The following is a 19821-nucleotide window of genomic DNA, read 5'->3' as shown; positions in this document are numbered from 1 at the left end:
ATCTTTTGTCTGCCTGTTACGAAATGTGAAGAATATATTATACTATGTTGTGCTCCTTCCTTTCTTCCCTCTATCTCTTGATTTTCATTTCTTGTATATTTTACCTTTTCTGGTAGTTTTAGCAGGAGTGTACAGTTAAAACAGACTTGGAGAGGGAGGGCATAGGTTTAGAATTATATGGTAATTTGCTGTCTTCTACGTCTGGGGAGACCCAGAAGGACAGCTCAAACACATGTGCCTCCCTTTGATGAGCTGCTGAGAGCTGCTGTCAGCATGCAAAGCCATGGAAGTGAGGGATGGAGAGAAATTTTGTGAAGGAAAAAAATTGCATTATTTCTTCTCTATTATTATTATTATTATTATTTTTCGGAAACCAACTGAACTGGTATTGACCCCAACTACACGACTCTTCTTCGTAGCCTTATGGGAATGCATAAAGTGGCTTGACCCAAGATAACACTGATTAGACTTAGCAATGTTACGTTTAAATAAAACCAACCCAATTTTCCCCGAGGTGGCTTACATTTCATAATGGGTCACAAACTAATACTAAAAATAAAACATTTAAAAATTTGATCCAAGCCCCTTCTATCCTCCCACACTTGAAAGGGACCTTATGAACACCAATTTCCCAATCCTAGCATCACTAGCTTACAAATCTTAGGGTTAAAAACTCCCTCCTCATATACCCAATGTTCAATTTCCATCAGTTTCAATATACACTAGTGTCAATACCATGACTATTTTGCATGAAGTTAAGTATTCTACAGATCAGTCACGGGACTGAACCAGGAGCTCCCACCTTTTATGGGAACTTCAGTGGTACCATCGAGGCCAAGGCAATTTAATTTAGGTTAACCAGGATTTGTTTCAATTTGTAAGAGAAACATCTTGCAACAGGTTTATTCAATTCTCTTAAAAAATGGTGGCATTCCTTTACTTTCCGCCTTTTGGCAGCAGCCAGTTACATATGGAATAGCACATTAAGTCTAAAAACGTGGGCCCTAGTCAACTTTATTTTTCGGCATTATGATCATGATAAAGGATCACGACATCCTTTACATTTCCAAGGAAAACCCAATTTAAAGTTTGTCCTTGCCAAACTCCATAAAACAGCCACTTTAGAGTAAACCAGCAGAGCATTGCATCACCCCAATAAAGCTGTAGGTTTCATCACATGCACCAACAAATCTACACGGCTAGTTTCTGCACTCCTCTTTTACAGAATTTTACATCTATTGTTACCAGACAGCATCTTACACACGGACATATCAACTGCCTAATAAAGCAAAAAACAAAGGCATTTTTCCCTTATTAGAAACAAGACACACCATCACTTAAAATCTTCAAACATTATTGCACTTTACCTTTCAGAATTTGACAGTGCATTCAATGAAGCAATCTGCAGACAACTAGATTTAACAGACAGATTAAAAAACACTTTTAAGCAGACGTGGATGTCCTAAACTGTTTATTAGGTGAGGATTTTACAAACGTTACTTATATTAGCGGTAGCGGTGGAGCTGGAGAGTATTGCGCCTTCTCCAGGCCGCGCGGCGAGAACCACCGATCGTGTGGTGGAACTTGTGGCCCTTGCAGAGGCCGCGGCTCTTCCTGCCTGCAGACGTCAGTCCCCGCATCTCCCTGTGCTTGTGGACTGGTTTGGTGGTCCACTGGGTGTCAGGGTTTCTTCTGATAGCTTTATGGAAGGGATCAATGAGGATAACCTCAAAAAATTTGTACGTAGAATTTTCACCCACCCCGTAAGAATTCAGGATCCTCAGGGCCCCACGGTGGCGTCCCGCTCGCTCCTCGGCAACAGACTGAAGGCTCCGGGCAAACTTGAGCTTGTTGACGCCATGGTGGACGGGCTTGCTGTAGGTGGTGCCCTTCGGGACCGGGCGTTTGCGGCCTCCGCGGCGCACGCGAACGCGATATATCACATAACCTTGCTTGGCCTTGTAGCCCAGCCTGCGCACCTTGTCGGGCCGGGTGGGGCGCGGGGCCCGGTGCCAGCAGCGCACCCTGAGCAGAAAGCTCATCACGTCCGACTGCTTCATCCTCCATAGCTCCTGGATGTACTTGTAAGTGCCTATCTCGGCTCACCTGATGGCTGCCGCCAAACGAAAAGGCTCTATTATTTTTTAAAGGTAAGAAGGGACCAGAGGATGAAGTATCTATTAGAATTTTGTTCTGGTTATCGTGGGAAACCACTGATGAGTTTTAAACAAGGCAATCACATTACATGGTTTATATTTTAAGAACATCATTCTGGCAGCTTTATAGATGGACTGCAGAGGGGCAAGAGTGGCAGCAAGGGGACCAGTTAAGAGATGCTCACAGTTGTCCAGGGCAGAGTCTGTGTGGCCCTGCACTAAGATGGTAGCAGAGGAATTACAGGGAAGTAGTTGATTTGGGGTATATTTTAGGGGTGGAGCCTCCAGATTGTTGATGATGTGGTGGGATGGGTGAGTTAGAAAAGGAGAGGAATCATGACAGACAGAATGATGGCCTCCCAAAGATGCCCACATCCTAATCCCAGAAACTGTGAATATGTTACCTTACGTGGTGGTAAAAGGTGGTTCTGATCACCAGATTCTAATGTGTGGAGGAGGTTTCCCAAAGCAGCAAGCAATTCTCAGGACACCAGCAGGGTATCTGAGACTGCAACTCAGTTCTGACATTATTTACCTGGAGTTAGTGTCAGATCCCACAAGCTAAGGGCTCGGTCCTAAAGGACTGCCCCTCTCCCCCCCACTTCAGATGCCAGTTGCAAACCCAGGTTATCACCTGTGCTTCTGACTGACTGGCTGTAAATAAGAGGTTCCCAGGGCTTCCCTGGTGGCGCAGTGGGTGAGAGTCCGCCTGTCGATGCAGCGGACACGGGTTCGTGCCCCAGTCCGGGAGGATCCCACATGCTGCGGAGTGGCTGGGCCCATGAGCCATGGCTGCTGAGCCTGTGTGTCCGGAGCCTGTGTTCCGCAACGGGAGAGGCCACAACAGTGAGAGGCCCACGTACCGCAAAAAATAAAAAATAAGAGGTTCCCATGAACTCCTCCTTGGGTTCTATTAATTTGCTTAGAGCAACTCACAGAACTCAGAGAGACATTTTGCTTACTAGATCACTGGTTTATTATAAAAGCATACAACTCAGGAACAGTTACACAGAAGAGATACAGAGGGCAAGGTATGGGGAAAGGGTGTGGAGCCTTTATGCCCTCTCTGAGCACACCACTCTCCCCGAATCTCCGTGTGTTCACCAACAGAAGCTCTCTGAACCTCCTTTTCCTGTTGTTTTTATGGAGGCTTCATTGCATAGGACTCGTTGATGAAATCATTGGCCATTGAACCTCCAGCCTCTCTCCCTTCCCCAGAGGTCAAAGGGTGGAACTAAAAGTTCCAACTCTCCCTTCCAGGTTGGTTCCCCAGCAGCCAGCCCCCATCCTTAGGTGCTTTCCAAAAGTCATCTCATTAACAAAAACTTAGTTGTGGTGAAAAAGTGCTTGTTATGAATAACAGGACACCTTTATGGCTCTGAAGTACTTTCAGGAACTAAGGACAGAGACCAAATATTATGACAAAATATTCTCCTATTGCTCTTATTGCCCAGGAAATTCCCAGGGAGCTGTGAGCCAGGAACTGTGGATGAAGATCAAGCATATATGAAAAAATATTTTGGTCATCTGACCAAATGTACATGTTTCTTATAAATCACAATATTTCACATGGCAGGATAGACTTTGTAGATGTGATTAAGTTAAAGATCTTGAGATGGGGAGTTTATCCTGGAATATTTGAGTGGGCAGTGTCATCACAGGGTCCTTACAGCACTCAGAGTCAGAGAAGGAGATGTCATGACGGAAACAGAGGTTGGAGAGATGCAAGGAAGGATTGTTACCAAGCTGGCTGCCCGACGTGTACAGAAGCCAGTACTATGGCGCTGGCTTTGGAGGAAAGAAAGAGCTTTATTACGAGGTTGACCAGCAAGGGGACAGAAAGCAGGACTCAAATCTGTCTCTGCCATCCAGGGTTCAGGGCAAAATGTAAGGACGAACTTGGCAAAAGCTGATTGGCTAGTCTCAAATCAGTCCATCTGGAAGCCGATTTTCCTTATTGAAGGACTTCTCACTTTGTAAAGGACTCCAGTGGCAACATTTCTATTCTTTGAGTTTTGCAAACTCAAGATTCTTCGTTCCGGGGCCATCCTGGAGCCGTGGGTTCCCGTCTTGCACACGCACAGTGCTGTCTCTGTAAAATAACTACAGGTTTAAACAATCAACAACCTGTTTTAAGGAAGCAAAGCCATTTTAAGCTGGTCAGTGTTTTATGTGCTGTTTCAATTTCCCCATATTTCTTTACACATTCCTCAATCTTGAAGGAAATAGGGTGATATCACTGTAGGTGCTTCCTGCTGATTAGGAGCATGGATTTTTATAAGAGGGATGAAATTGTTTTGCACTTAATTGTAAATATTCACAAGTCCCACCTTGAACTCTTAAGTCTTAGGCAATGATCATGCGTGTGGGGAGGCCTTTTAAATGTATGAGACAGACAACAAATACAAAATTTAATGAGTCCTGTGAGGGTGTCTACAAATACCAGCAGATATCTGTAATTTCTCATGGCTTTGGGCATAACAGTCAAGTCTATTTGCCAACCATCTCCTGGTTCTGTCCCTCATTTTTGCACCCCTTTTATTATTGGGGGCGGACTGATTTTTGGATTGTTTCTGGCCGGATCAGGCAATTTTGCATTACCCTTTCGTCGGTCCTTTGCTTTTGTGGACCAAAAATAAACTTCTGTAGCCAGTGATTGGTTAGGTCACGCCCCTAATGGTTTCCTTGATGTAGATGGGTAATAACGCTTTCCATTAAATGCTCAGGTATAAGCACTAGTCCCTGTTCATTATAAATCCAGCCTTCTTTGGTTGTTTGGTACTGATCATCTAAGCCTCAAGGCAGCGTGAAATTCCCCTTCGTCTGCTTTCTCTAGATCCATTTCCCAACACTGAGGTTTAAACAGGGATAGGTCCATATGTGGAATGAGTGCTAGGGCCTTAAGATGGGGAGTTTTGGTCTGGCTGCCTGTTTTGTGCGCTGATCAGCCAAATTATTTCCTGTAGCTATATAACTATCAGTCTTTTGGGGGCCCAGGCAATGTACTATGGCTACTTCTTCCATCATTATAACAGAGCCTAATCAGGCCAGTATCTCCTCCGCGTGTTTAACTTCTTTTCTTCCTGATGTTGGTTAGACCCCTCTCTTCCCATATGGCCCCATGTGCATGCACGACAGAGAAGGCATACTTAGAATCAGTATAAATGGTGACCTTTTATTTAGCCCCAAGGCACAGGGCCCTCTTGAGGGCTATGAGCTCTGCCTCTTGGACAGATGTACCCGGAAGGAGGGCTTCCACTTCTAAGGCTTCCTGATGAATTACTACTACGTACTCAGCCTTTCAGAGTCCCTGGTCTATGAAGCTTCTCCCATCTGTAAACATTTCTATATCTGGATTTTCAGTCAGGTTGGGTCTGCTAGAATAGACTTCTTCAATATTTGTGTACAGTTCACAAGCCACAGAATACAGGCAGCCTCTAGAAGCTGGAAAAGGTAAGGAAACAGATTTTCTCCTAGAGCCCCGCCCAGAGAAACTGCCCTGCTGACACCTTCAGTTTAGGCTCTAGACTTTGATTTTGGACTTTTGACCTCCAGAAGTGTAAGAAAATTGTTTGTATTGTCTTAAGTCACAAAGTCATAGAAATTTGTTACAGCAGTAATAGGAAATTAATATAGGAGTCAAGAATGACAATAAGGCTTTTTCCTGGGGAATAGTGCTACTATTTTCCAATATGGGAAAGGCTGGGGAGGAAAGGAGGCTAAGAGAAAACTGAACCTGTCCCCTTCAAGTGGACAGTTGGTCCTCATACAGATAAGTCGATGGGCGAGTTGGCCCTGGCCTCAGGGGCGGGTCAGGATATGATGGAAATGTGGGAGCCACCAACATATAAATGATATTTAGAGACCTGGGGTTTACACCCCTGGAGAAAGCATATTACATTAAAATCATGGGAAGACAGCTTAGTAACTTCCAAACAGAGGCCACGTACAGACTTATTCCCCCTCATTTCTTGCTGTTTAAATTACAGTTGTTTTCTTTTGAGTCACAAAATGACATTTCAAAAGATAATAAGAAGCTGCCACTTTGGAAGGAAAAAAACCCCCAACATTAGGCAACCTTTTAAAAGATCAAATTTCTGGAGTGTGCAGATAGTTGCAGTATTTCTTTCTTCATTTTTTTTTTTTGAAGAATACATATGAGCTCATTTAACAGATTTAAGCCTGTAGTTTAATTTGGGGGAATTTTTATGGGTACAAATTTTTAAGAATTTGCTTCTTATCAGATGGATAACCTTTAACTTTTGAGAGAACCATACTCCCCTTTTCTGATGGTACTGGTTGCTTCCTGTTGTTTTGTTTCAAGGGCTTTGGTGACAATTGGCAGTGAGCTTTGAAATTAAGGTTAAATTTTGTGTAAAGGCAACACATCTAGAGGAATCTATGTATATTCTTATATCTACTGAACATATAGATCAAGGGTTCTCAACCATGGACAGTTTTACATTCCCCAGGGGACATTTAACAATGTCGGGAGATATTTTTGGATGTCGAGATGGGGATGGGATGCTACTGGCATCTCGTGGGTAGCGGCCAGGGATGCTGCCAAACATACCACTGTGTACAGGACAGCCCCCAACCCCGACCCACATCAAAGATGTACTCAGCCTAAAATGTCAATAGTGCAGAGGTTGGCAGACCCTGTAATAGAACTTGTAAACCTACAGGTTAGGAAAATGGGAAATGTTATCTTTCTGTCCCTTAACATGTATGCTCTTCCTACATAAATCTGGTTGCACACTGAGCTGGCAAGCTTCGTTTTGCTGCCCTGATGTAAGTACTACAACATTCTTGCAGATTCTATAATTTTTATTTTGCGAGAAACTGGCTAATTTAGTGTTAACTGGAATGGAAGGCACAAAGAAGGATTTGAAGTCAATTTAAATGGCTTTTTGGGGGGCTAAAATGAAAGTGTTAAATTTATTATAGTCATATTTTAGGAAAAAATTTCATATTCTGTAAGCAGTTTTTATTTTGGACTACTTATCAAGTAGTACTAACATTGTGCCCTTGCTAGTCATGACTAATTAAATACTGCCCTGATGTAGTTATTTGCTTATTTCAGGTAAAAAAAAAGTCACTTGATATAAATATAATTGAAATAAAATAAAATTGTAAAAATTGCTTTACTTCTTATTGTTTGGCAGTATTGGAGTAGGAGCTTTGTGATTTAAAAAAAAGTATGTTGAGGAAAAGTCTACTTTCTGTCATTTACTAACTTAAGTAGCAGCCCAAGGAAAAGATGTAGGAATGAAGAGATTTGTACAATGATCTTGAGTCTTTTCATTCCTAGATTTTGCAATATGAACTTTAATTACTAAATTGGTTAGAGACTTTGAGAAACCTACATTATTTAGTAGGATGGAGGATATACCTTAATTTCTGCAATTTAAGGTTAAACCCCTAAGTGTAAATTGGTGCAGCCACTACGGAACAGTATGGAGGTTCTTTTAAAAACTAAAAATAGTTACCATATGATCCTGCAATCCCACTCCTGGATATGTATCCAAAGAAAACTGTAATTCGCAAAGATACATGCACCCCAATGTTCATAGCAGCACTATTTACAATAGCCAAGACATGGAAACAACCTAAGTGTCCATTGACAGATGAATGGATAAAGAAGATGTGGTACGTATATACAGTGGAATATTAGCCATAGTAAAGAATGAAATAATGCCATTTGCAGCAACATGGATGGACCTAGAGATTATTATATTAAGTGAAGTAAGTCAGACAAAGACAAATATAATATCACTTATATGTGAAATCTAAAAAAAATGATATAAATGAACTTATTTACAAAACAGAAATAGACTCACAGACATAGAAAACAAACTTATGGTTACCAGAGGGGATAGTGGGGGTTGGTGAGGGGGAAATAAAGTATGAGTTTGGGATTAACATATACACACTACTATGTATAAAATAGATAAACAACAAGGACCTACTGTATAGCACAGGGAACTATATTCAATGTCTTGTAATAACCTGTAATAGAAAAAGAATCTGAAAAAGAATTTATATATATATACACACACACACACACATATATATATAAGATACATATAAATAACTGAATCACTTTGCTGTACAGCTGAAGCTAATGCAACTTTGTAAATTAGCTATACTTCGATTTAAAAAATGGTTAAAAATAAAAAAGAGAAATATTTAGAAGTTGTATGTTTTAATTCTCCAGGGGAATTAAGAAATTGAGAGAATGGGCTAAATGTTTCCTGTTAACAAAGAGAAGAAAAATCCAATAAAAAAAAAGATTAGGCCCCTAAGCTGGTAGATACAGTTAGAAAATTAAAATCACGAGGTGTATACCTTTAAAAATTTCTAAAATGAGGTATATGACCATGTATACCTAAAAGCAGTGACCAGTTTGAAATATTAAAAGTAGTTAAGATAGCACGACTTTCTGAATATGAAGATGACTTTTGGGAAATCAATGATAAGCGTTGTATTGTTTCTTAGGAATACTTAGTATAGATACATTAATGCTTTGAACCCGTGTGGTTTGTTAAAGAACTAACATCCTCATTTGCTAATTATTCTTTTGTAATTTTAACACATATATACAAGATATATGAAAATGATGTTCTTGGACTTTAATTCTTTTTTTTAACATCTTTATTGGAGTATTATTGCTTTACAATGGTGTGTTAGTTTCTGCTGTATAACAAAGTGAATCAGCTATACATATACATATATCCCCATATACCCTCTCTCTTGCGTCTCCCTCCCACCCTCCCTATCCCACCCCTCTAAGTGGACACAAAGCACTGAGATGATCTCCTTGTGCTATGCGGCTGCTTTCACTAGCTATCTATTTTACATTTGGTAGAGTATATACGTCCATGCCACGCTCTCACTTCGTACCAGCTTGCCCTTCCCCCTCCCCGTGTCCTCAAGTCCATTCTCTATGTCTGCATCTTTATTCCTGTCCTGCCCCTAGGTTCTTCAGAACCATTATTATTATTTTTAGATTCCATATATATGTGTTAGCATACGGTATTTATTTTTCTCTTTCTGACTTGCTTCACTCTGTATGACAGACTCTGGGCTCATCCACCTCACTACACATAACTCAATTTCGTTTCCTTTTATGGCTGAGTAATATTCCATTGTATATACGTGCCACATCTTCTTTATCCATTCATCTGTCAATGGACACTTAGGTTGCTTTCATGTCCTGGCTATTGTAAATAGAGCTACAATGAACATTGTTGTACATGACTCTTTTTGAATTATGGTTTTCTCAGGGTATATGCCCAGCAGTGGGATTGCTGGGTCGTATGGTAGTTCTATTTTTAGATTTTTGAGGAACCTCCGTACTGTTCTCCATAGTGGCTGTATCAATTTACATTCCCACCAACAGTGCAAGAGGGTTCCCTTTTCTCCACACCCTCTCCAGCATTTATTGTTTGTAGATTTTTTGATGATGGCCATTCTGACCGGTGTGAGGTGATACCTCATTATGGTTTTGATTTGCATTTCTCTAATGATTAGTGATGTTGAGCATCCTTTCATGTGTTTGTTGGCAACCTGTATATCTTCTTTGGAGAAATGTCTATTTAGGTCTTCAGCCCATTTTTGGATTTGGTTGTTTATTTTTTTGATATTGAGCTGCATGAGTTGCTCGTATACTTTGGAGATTAATCCTCTGTCAGTTGCTTCGTTTGCAAATATTTTCTCCCATTCTAAGGGTTGTCTTTTCGTCTTGTTTATGGTTTCCTTTGCTGTGCAAAAGCATTAAAGTTTCATTAGGTCCCATTCGTTTATTTTTGTTTTTATTTCCATTTCCCTAGGAGGTGGGTCCAAAAGGATCTTGCTGTGATTTATGTCATAGAGCATTCTGCCTGTGTTTTCCTCTAAGAGTATTATAGTGTTTGTACTTACATTTAGGTCTTTAATCCATTTTGAGTTTGTTTTTGTGAATGGTGTTAGGGAGTGTTCTAATTTCATTCTTTTATATGTAGCTGTCCAGTTTTCCCAGAACCACTTATTGAAGAGGCTGTCTTTTCTCCATTGTATATTCTTACCTCCTTTATCAAAGATAAGGTGACCATATGTGCGTGGGTTTATCTCTGGGCTTTCTATCCTGTTCCACTGATCTATATTTCTGTTTTTGTGCCATATTGTCTTGATTACTGTAGCTTTGTAGTATAGTCTGAAGTCAGGGAGCCTGATTCCTCCAGTTCTGTTTTTCTTTCTCAAGATTGCTTTGGCTATTTGGAGTCTTTTATATTTCCATGCAAATTGTGAAATTCTTTTGTTCTAGTTCTGTGAGAAACGCCATTGGTAGTATGATAGGGATTGCATTGAATGTGTAGATTGCTTTGGGTAGTGTAGTCATTTTCACAGTGTTGATTCTTCTAATCCAAGAACATGGTATATCTCTCCATCTGTTTGTATCATCTTTAATTTCTTTCATCAGTGTCCTATAGTTTTATGCATACAGGTCTTTTGTCTCCTTAGGTAGGTTTATTCCTAGTTATTTTATTCTTTTTGTTGCAATGGTAAATGGGAGTGTTTCCTTAATTTCTCTTTCAGATTTTTCATCACTAGTGTACAGGAATGCAAGAGATTTCTGTGCATTAATTTTGTATCCTGCTACTTTACCAAATTCATTGATTAGCTCTAGTAGTTTTCTGGTAGCATCTTTAGGATTCTCTATGTATAGTATCATGTCATCTGCAAACAGTGACAGCTTTACTTCTTCTTTTCCAATTTGGATTCCTTTTATTTCTTTTTCTTACCTGATTGCTGTGGCTAAAACTTCCAAAACTATGTTAAATAATAGTGGTGAGAGTGGGCAGCCTTGTCTTGTTCCTGATCTTAGTGGAAATGCTTTCAGTTTTTCACCATTGAGAACGATGTTGGCTGTGGGTTTGTCATATATAGCCTTTATTATGTTGAGGTAAGTTCCCTCTATGACTATTTTCTGGAGAGTTTTTATAATAAATGGGTGTTGAATTTTGTTGAAAGCTTTTTCTGCATCTATTGAGATGATCATATGGTTTTTCTCCTTCAGTTTGTTAATATGGTGTATCACATTGATTGATTTCATATATTGAAGAATCCTTGCATTCCTGGGATAAACCCCACTTGATCGTGGTGTATGATCCTTTTAATGTGCTGTTGGATTCTGTTTGCTAGTATTTTGTTGAGGATTTTTGCATCTATGTTCATCAGTGATATTGGCCTGTAGTTTTCTTTCTTTGTGACATCTTTGTCTGGTTTTGGTTTCAGGGTGATGGTGGCCTCGTAGAATGCATTTGGGAGTGTTCCTGCCTCTGCTATATTTTGGAAGAGTTTGAGAAGGATAGGTGTTAGCTCTTCTCTAAATGTTTGATAGAATTCGCCTGTGAAGCCATCTGGTCCTGGACTTTTGTTTGTTGGAAGATTTTTAATCACAGTCTCAATTTCAGTGCTTGTAATTGGTCTGTTTATATTTTCTATTTCTTCCTGGTTCGGTCTCGGAAGGTTGTGCTTTTCTAAGAATTTGTCCATTTCTTCCAGGTTGTCCATTTTATTGGCATACAGTTGCTTGTAGTAATCTCTCATGATCCTTTGTATTTCTGCAGTGTAAGCTGTTAATTCTCCTTTTTCATTTCTAATTCTATTGATGTGAGTCTTCTCCCTTATTTTCTTGATGAGTCTGGCTAATGGTTTATCAATTTTGTTTATCTTCTCAAAGAACGAGCTTTTAGTTTTATTCATCTTTGCTATTGTTTCCCTCATTTCTTTTTCATTTATTTCTGATCTGATCTTTATGATTTCTTTCCTTCTTCTAACTTTGGGGGTCTTTTGTTCTTCTTTCTCTAATTGCTTTAGGTGTAAGGTTAGGTTGTTTATTTGAGATGTTTCTTGTTTCTTGAGGTAGGACGGTGTTGCTATAAACCTCCCTCTTAGAACTGTTTTTGCTGCATTCCATAGGTTTTGGGCCGTCGTGTTTTCATTGTGATTTGTTTCTAGGTATTTTTTGATTTCCTCTTTGGTTTCTTCAGTGATCTCTTGGTTATTTAGTAGCGTATTGTTTAGCCTCCATGTATTTGTATTTTTTACAGATTTTTTTCCTGTAATTGATGTCTAGTCTTATAGCATTGTGGTCAGAAAAGATACTTGATATGATTTCAATTTTCTTAAATTTACCAAGGCTTGCTTTGTGACCCCGAGATATGATCTATCTTGGAGAATGTTCCATGAGCACTTGAGAAGAAAGTGTAATCTGCTGTTTTCAGATGGAATGTCCTATAAATATCAATTAAGTCCATCTTGTTTAATGTATCATTTAAAGCTTGTGTTTCCTTGTTAGCATTTGCTTTATGTATTGAGGTGCTCCTATGTTGGGTGCATAAATATTTACAATTGTTATCTCTTCTTCTTGGATTGATCCCTTGATCATCATGTAGTGTCCTTCTTTGTCTCTTATAATAGTCTTTATTTTAAAGTCTATTTTCTCTGATATGAGAATTGCTACTCCAGCTTTCTTTTGATTTCCATTTATGTGGAATATCTTTTTCCATCCCCTCACTTTCAGTCTGTTTGTGTTCCTAGGTCTGAAGTGGGTCTCTTATAGACAGCATATGTCTGGGTCTTGTTTTTGTATCCATTCAGCCAGTCTGTGTCTTTTGGTGGGAGCATTTAATCCATTTACATTTAAGGTAGTTATCGATACGTGTGTTCCTATTACCATTTTCTTAATTGTTTTGAGTTTGTTATTGTAAGTCTTTTTCTTCTCTTGTGTTTCCTGCCTAGAGAAGTTCCTTTAGCATTTGTTGTGGAGCTTGTTTGGTCGTGCTGAATTCTCTTAGCTTTTGCTTATCTGTAAATGTTTTAATTTCTCCATCAAATCTGAATGAGATCCTTGCTGGCTAGAGTAATCTTGGTTGTAGGTTTTTCCCTTTCATCACTTTAAATATGTCCTGCCACTCCTGTCTGGCTTGCAGAGTTTCTGCTGAAAGATCAGCTGTTAACCTTATGGGGATTCCCTTGTATGTTAATTGTTGCTTTTCCCTTGCTGCTTTTAATATTTTTTCTTTGTATTTAATTTTTGATAGTTTGCTTAATATGTGTCTTGGCATGTTTCTCCTTGGACTTATCCTGTATGGGACTATCTGTGCTTCCTGGACTTGATTGACTATTTCCTTACCCATATTAGGGAAGTTTTCCACTATAATCTCTTCAAACATTTTCTCAGTCCCTGTTTTTTCTCTTTTTCTCCTGGGACCCCTATAATTCAAATGTTGGTGCGTTCAGTATTGTCCCAGAGGTCTCTGAGATTGTCCTCAATTCTTTTTATTATTTTTTTTCTTTATTCTTCTCTGTGGTAGTTATTTCCACTATTTTATCTTCCAGGTCACTTATGCATTCTTCTGCCTCAGTTATTCTGCTGTTGATTCCTTCTAGAGAATTTTTAATTTCATTTACTGTGATGTTCATCATTGTTTGTTTGCTCTTTAGTTCTTCTAGGTCCTTGTTAGACGTTTCTTGTATTTTCTCCATTCTATATCCAAGATTTTGGATCATCTTTACTGTCATTACTCCGAATTGTTTTTCAGGTTGACTGACTATTTCCTCTTCATTTGTTTGGTCTGGTGGGTTTTTACCTTGCTCCTTCATCTGTTGTGTATTTCTGTCTTCTCATTTTGCCTAACTTACCGTTTTTTGGGGTCTCCGTTTTGCAAGCTGCAAGTTCGTAGTTCCCGGTGTTTTTGGTGTCTGCTCCCAGTGGGTAAGGTTGGTTCAGTGGGTTGTGTAGGCTTCCTGATGGAGGGGACTGGTGCCTGTGTTCTGGTGGATGAGGCTGGATCTTGTCTTTCTGGTGGGCAGGTCCACATCTGGTGGTGTGTTTTGGGGTGTCTGTGGACTTATTATGATTTTAGGCAGCCTCTCTGCTAATGGGTGGGTTTGTGTTCCTGTCTTGCTAGTTGTTTGCCATAGGGTGTCTAGCACTGTAGCTTGCTGGTCATTGAGTGGAGCTGGGTCTTAGCATGGAGATGGACATCTCTGGGAGAGCTTTTGCCATTTGATGTTACATGGGGCCAGGAGGTCTCTGGTGGACCAATGTCCTGAACTTGGCTGTCCCACCTCAGAGGCTCAGGCCTGACACTGGCCAGAGCACCAAGACCCTGTCAGCCACATGGCTCAGAAGAAAAGGGAGAAAAAAAAGAAAGAAATAAAGAATATAAAATAAAGTTATTAAAATAAAAAAAATTTTTAAAATAAAAAATAAAAAGGGTAATAAAAAAAAGAGAAAGAAACAAGAGAGCAACCAAACCAAAAAATAAATCCTCCAATGATAACAAGTGCTAAAAACTATACTTAAAAAACCCCAAAACCAAAAAACAGAAACCAAAAACAGACAGTCAGAACCCTAGGACAAATGGCAAAAGCAAAGCTATACAGAAAAATCATACAAAGAAGGATACAGATACACACCCACAAAAAGAGCAAAAGGAAAAAAAGGAAAAAAAAATGTATATAACAAATTAAAAAAGGAGGAGAGCAACCAAATCAATGAACAAATCTACCAATGATAATAAGCTCTAAATACTAAACTAAGATAAACATAAAACCAGAAACAAATTAGATGCAGAAAGCAAATCCCCAGTCTACAGTTGATCCCAAAGTCCACTGCCTCAATTTTGGGATGATTCTTTGTCTATTTATTTATTCCACAGATGCAGGTACATCAAGTGGATTGTGGAGATTTAATCCACTGCTCCTAATGCTACTGGGAGAGATTTCCCTTTCTCTTCTTTGTTCACATAGCTCCTGGGGTTCAGCTTTGGATTTGGCCCTGCTTCTGCGTGTAGGTCACCTGAGGGTGTCTGTTCCCTGACCAGACAGGACTGGGTTAAAGGAGAAGCTGATTAGGGGGCTCTGGCTCACTCAGGCCGCGGGGGAGGGAGGGGTACGGAATGCAGGGCGAACCTGCGGTGACAGAGGCTGATGTGACGTTGCAACAGTCTGAGGCATGCCGTGGGTTCTCCTGGGGAAGTTGTCCCTGGATCACGGGACCCTGGCAGTGTGGGCTGCACAGGCGCCCGGGAGGGGAGGTGTGGATAGTGACCTGTGCTCGCACACAGACTTCTTGGTGGCTGCAGCAGCAGCCTTAGTGTCTAATGCCTGTCTCTGGGGTCCGTGCTGATAGCCGCGGCTCGTGCCTGTCTCTGGAGCTCGTTTAGACGGTGCTCTGAATCCCCTCTCCTCGTGCACCCCGAAAAAATGGTCTCTTGACTCTTAGGCAGCTCCAGACTTTTTTCTGGACTCCTTCCTGGCTAGCTGTCGTGCACTAGCCCCTTCGGGCTGTGTTCACGCCGCCAACCCCGGTCCTCTCCCTGGGATCCTACCGAAGCCCGAGCCTCAGCTCCCAGCCCCCGCCTGCCCCGGCGGGTGAGCAGACAAGCCTTTAGGGCTGGTGAGTGCTGGTCGGCACCGATCCTCTGTGCGGGAATCTCTCCACTTTGCGCTCTGCACCCATGTTGCTTGCGCTCTCCTCCGTGGCTCTGAAGCTTCCCCCCTCCGCCACCCACAGTCTCCACCCACGAAGGGCCTTCCTAGTGTGTAGAAACTTTTCCTCCTTCACAGCTCCCTCCCAGAGTCTCAGGTCCCGTACCTATTCTTTTGTCTCTGTTTTTCCTTTTTTCTTTTGCCCTACCCAGGTACATGGGGGAGTTTCTTGCCTTTGGGAAGTCTGAGGTCTTCTGCCAGAGTTCAGTAGGTGTTTTGTAGGAGTTGTTCCACATGTAGATGTATTTCTGATGTATTTGTGGGGAGGAAGGTGATCTCCACGTTTTACTCCTCCATCATCTTGAAGGCGCCCCCCAGACTTGAATTCTTTTGGAGAAATTTGTAGTGCATATTATACCTCTTGGGTTGCAAAGTGATATTGTTTTAGTAGAAAATGTTATTGTAAAACCCAGTGAGTGGGTTGCTTTGTACTGACGTCTATAGTCCCCTTCTCTCCCGCCCCCTTTCTCCCCAGTTATCTTAGCTTTCTCATTTAAGCCCAAGTTATTTCAGACAATAAGTTATCTGCTGAATTGATACTTTTCCTCGTTAGTTCTTTTACTGGAATTTTTTTGTATCCCCAGCATTCGTTCATTTATTCATTCATTCATATGCTCAATCATTTATTTAATCGTCAGTCAGTAAATGCTAATGAAAAGATATATCTATATGCTTATATCTAACTGCAAAATCCACATATCTACTTGGATATATAATGTGCATATCTAACTTAACAGATTTAAAACAGAAGTTCTGGTTTCCCACTGCCACTTTTTCCTCCTGCCATGTTCCCCATCCAAATACATTGCTCACTCCTTCTGGTTGTTTAGGCTAAAATTTCTGGCGATTTCCTTGGTCCCCTTATTTCATTCATAACCAATAACTGATCTGTTAGCAACTCTGTTGACTCTGCTTTCACTGTCTACCCAGAATCTGACCACTTCTCATCAATTCCACTGTTACTACTGAAGTCCAACCCACCATCAACTCCTGCTTGGATTATTGCAACAGCCTCTTAACTGGACTTTCTGCTTTCTCCCTTGGTCCCTCATCTTTAGTCTATTGTCAATGCAACAGCCTGAGTGAACTTTGAAAAATGGAAGGCAGATATGTCACTCTTCAGCTCAAAAACCTCAGTGACTTCCTATTTCATGAAGAATAAAAGGCAGAGTTCTTACAGTGGCCTACAAGGTCCTATACATTTGACCCCCTGTTGCTTCCCTAACTTCAGTGCCTACGACACTCCCCTTGACTAACTCCACTTGACCCAAACTGGCCTTCTTGCAATTCATTAACATACCAAGTATGCTCCTGCCTCACAACTTTTGCAACCACTGTTCCCTCTGCCAGGAATTCTCTTTCCCCAGATATCCATGTGGCTCGTTCCTTCACCTCCCAGTCTTTGCTCAAATGTCACCTTTTCAAAGAGTTCTTCTCTGTCCACTCTATTTAATATTATCACCTCTTTATACTATACACTCCCTTTGCCTCTTACTTACTTTATTCCTTTTACCTATAGCATTTATCACCATCCAACTTGCTTTAAATTTATTTGTTGATTCTATTTCTCCCCACGGCCCCTCAATACATACTAAAATGCAAACTCCAGAAGACCAAAGCTTCAGCTTGAAACATGGTAGACACAATAATTATTTGTTGAATGAGTAAATGATTTCATATGTGATGTAGTAGCCAATGAGGTCGCATATAACCTGAGGAAGTAGATGTATTTCGAAGTACTATTTTTATTTTTGTACGTCTTCAAGGTTCCATCTTATTATAGGTTCTCATTTGGAAATAAAAATGAGCTTTAATGAACCTAAAACATTCTGTAGACATAGTGAGATCTATCATTTGCTTACTAAAATAATCAGGATATTCTGCATAGCAGTCAGTATTCTAAATGCTAGTTTAAAAAATGTGACTACAGGCTGTGCAGTTGGCATTTTGAAGAATTCTATGGAAGAATTTTTCTAACATTTTCCTAACATGTTAGAAAAAATGAGATCACATCAATATTAGCTTTTCCACATCTAACTTTGAGTAAGGTATGCGTAGTGCACATGATATTTGTTTTGAGTAAAATTGTGTTACATGACAGTTGTGAGCCTCTATATCCGGGAACACACTTTAATGGTGTGACTTAGGAAGCCTAATAGCACCTGCATTTTGTAAAATGGGAAAATTTTGTAAAATGGGAAAATCCATTTTTGGCATGGCCCCCAGTTTGAAAGTTACTCTTTGCATCCAAAAGGGCAGAATGCAACCGATCCATGGTCATAACTAAGATCAGAGCAAAGGACAGAGCCAGACACAGAAAACACAGAACTCTTTCTAATCCATAGATGTAGACAGAGCTGGGTTCCTGTGGACAAAAGGAGTTTCCACTCCAGTGACACAGAACTTGTGACCCACATCTTGCAGAGGGTAGTTAAGGGAAGCAGAGACTCTTAGGAATACTGTTGTCAAACAGCTATGTATTTACCATGAATTCATAAGCAGAGCCTGAAACATTTCTTCAAATAGAAATAACAGAGCTGGTCTAGAGATCCCAATACAAATCAGTTCTGGGCAAGAACAGTGTTGGTTCCACCAGTGAAGGTCAATAGAATCAAGGTAACTCAAGAGAAGAGAGATCTAGCCTGGACAGGTCTGCTTAACCTCCCTTGGTTATACATTTCCAGTTGTTTTTTAATGAGGGAGATCTGGAAATTTATATTTGAATTTACTCTATGTCATTTATGGTTTGCTGTATGTAACAATGCTTAAGTGGACTGTGTAATTACTGTATCATAGTTCTCATTCTGTATTTTAGACTCATTCATTCTTTTTTTTTTTTTTTTTTTTTTTTTTTGTGATACGCGGGCCTCTCCCTGTTGTGGCCTCTCCCATTGCGGAGCACAGGCTCCGGACGCGCAGGCTCAGTGGTCATGGCTCACGGGCCCAGCCGCTCTGCGGCATGTGGGATCTTCCCACACCGGGGCACGAACCCGTGTCCCCTGCATCGGCAGGCGGACTCTCAACCACTGCGCCACCAAGGAAGCCCGACTCATTCATTCTTAACTAATCTGTATGTGGTCATCATAAAGATCCAAGTGAAAGAACCTTCTTTTGCTCTACATAGATATTTGAGTTGACTTGAGTCCACTGGGCTATTGTACGTAGCATTCCAAGGACCAGAGTAGACAGGCCAAGAAAGTAGGGCTCATCATGGACAGCTGCCTCTCAAAGGCTTTTTCCTTTCAGGAAAGTATTAAGGTTATATAAGCAAATTAAAAAAAACCTGTCGGGTAATGAGTCAAAGCCATTAAGCATGGAGCTTGATGTTTTTTGTTTTCCAAACCTTATACCCTACTTCTGTTCTTTTATTTAAATTATTTAGTGGGTGTTCAATAATTCTGGCTAGAAAGACAGAATTTGTTCTTGCTTATGATGAAAGTGTCAGCAGTGAGAGATGCACTCCTTGGAGATGCACAGTTTGGTGATGTAGAAACCGATGAGGAAAAAGAACAAGGTGAATCACACCTCAGCTACTAGATTAATGCATCAAATTAAATGTTACTATTCAGGAAAGACAACAGAAAGAAACTGCTTCCATGGTAACTGTTGTCAGAATTGTATTTTTACTCATCTTTCAGAAAATATATGAAAGCCAAATAATATAGCTCTAGTGATACTTGTAATGATTTACTCATTTTCAAATAGCAAGAGCTCTGAAGGCTTGATTTCATCTCTCTCTTGAGTTGGCATTGTCAGTTTAATATCCAGCCAACGTTAATCGCTGAGGGTGAATGTATAGAAGACAGTTGGTATAAATGTCCAAAGATGGTTTATCGTGAAAGTGTATTGTTACAAAGTTCTCCTGGGTTGCCGAGTGATCACTAAGGAAGATCTTAGTGGGACTCCCTCCCCGACCCTCAATAACATTAGATGTAGCTTCTCTTCTTTGGCTGGTCATGAGGAATTTTACAAATACACTTTCAGTAGAGAGAACTCATGATTTATTCACTGGACTATCTGTTTGGATTATCAATGCCTATTTTCTCTCTTTCTCTTCAGTGTCTATCTTTTGTCTGTATCAGACTTTGGAGCACTTCAAACTGAGGGGTAGGTAAGAAAAGGG

The 19821-nt window shown here is 40.4% G+C and overlaps 2 protein-coding genes across 2 annotated transcripts in view; one reads left to right on the top strand and one right to left on the bottom strand.

The window, feature by feature from the left end:
• Positions 1 to 19821, top strand: part of ADAM23 (ADAM metallopeptidase domain 23) — a 171844-nt gene that overhangs the window by 16583 nt on the left and 135440 nt on the right. The window lies entirely within an intron of this gene.
• Positions 1506 to 17973, bottom strand: LOC116756755 (60S ribosomal protein L15-like). The gene is made up of 2 exons (XM_032637670.1): positions 17937 to 17973; positions 1506 to 2092 (listed from the first exon to the last, which is right to left on the bottom strand). Exons 1-2 carry the CDS (start codon positions 17971 to 17973, stop codon positions 1506 to 1508), a joined length of 624 nt encoding a protein of 207 aa, XP_032493561.1.

This window comes from Phocoena sinus, chromosome 7, assembly GCF_008692025.1.
Source record: "Phocoena sinus isolate mPhoSin1 chromosome 7, mPhoSin1.pri, whole genome shotgun sequence".
In the NCBI taxonomy this organism is placed as follows: domain Eukaryota; kingdom Metazoa; phylum Chordata; class Mammalia; order Artiodactyla; family Phocoenidae; genus Phocoena; species Phocoena sinus.
The sequence above is the reverse complement of the archived record's forward strand: the minus strand, read 5'-3'. Positions and strand labels throughout refer to the sequence as shown.

Bases quoted from the DNA above. Each gene is read 5' to 3' on its own strand.
- LOC116756755 (XM_032637670.1), bottom strand. From the start codon at position 17,973: ATGGATCGGTTGCATTCTGCCCTTTTGGATGCAAAGA. The intron at 2,093-17,936 runs GTAACTTTCAAA...GAGCCGAGATAG, and splicing joins TGCCCTTTTGGATGCAAAGA to GCACTTACAAGTACATCCAG.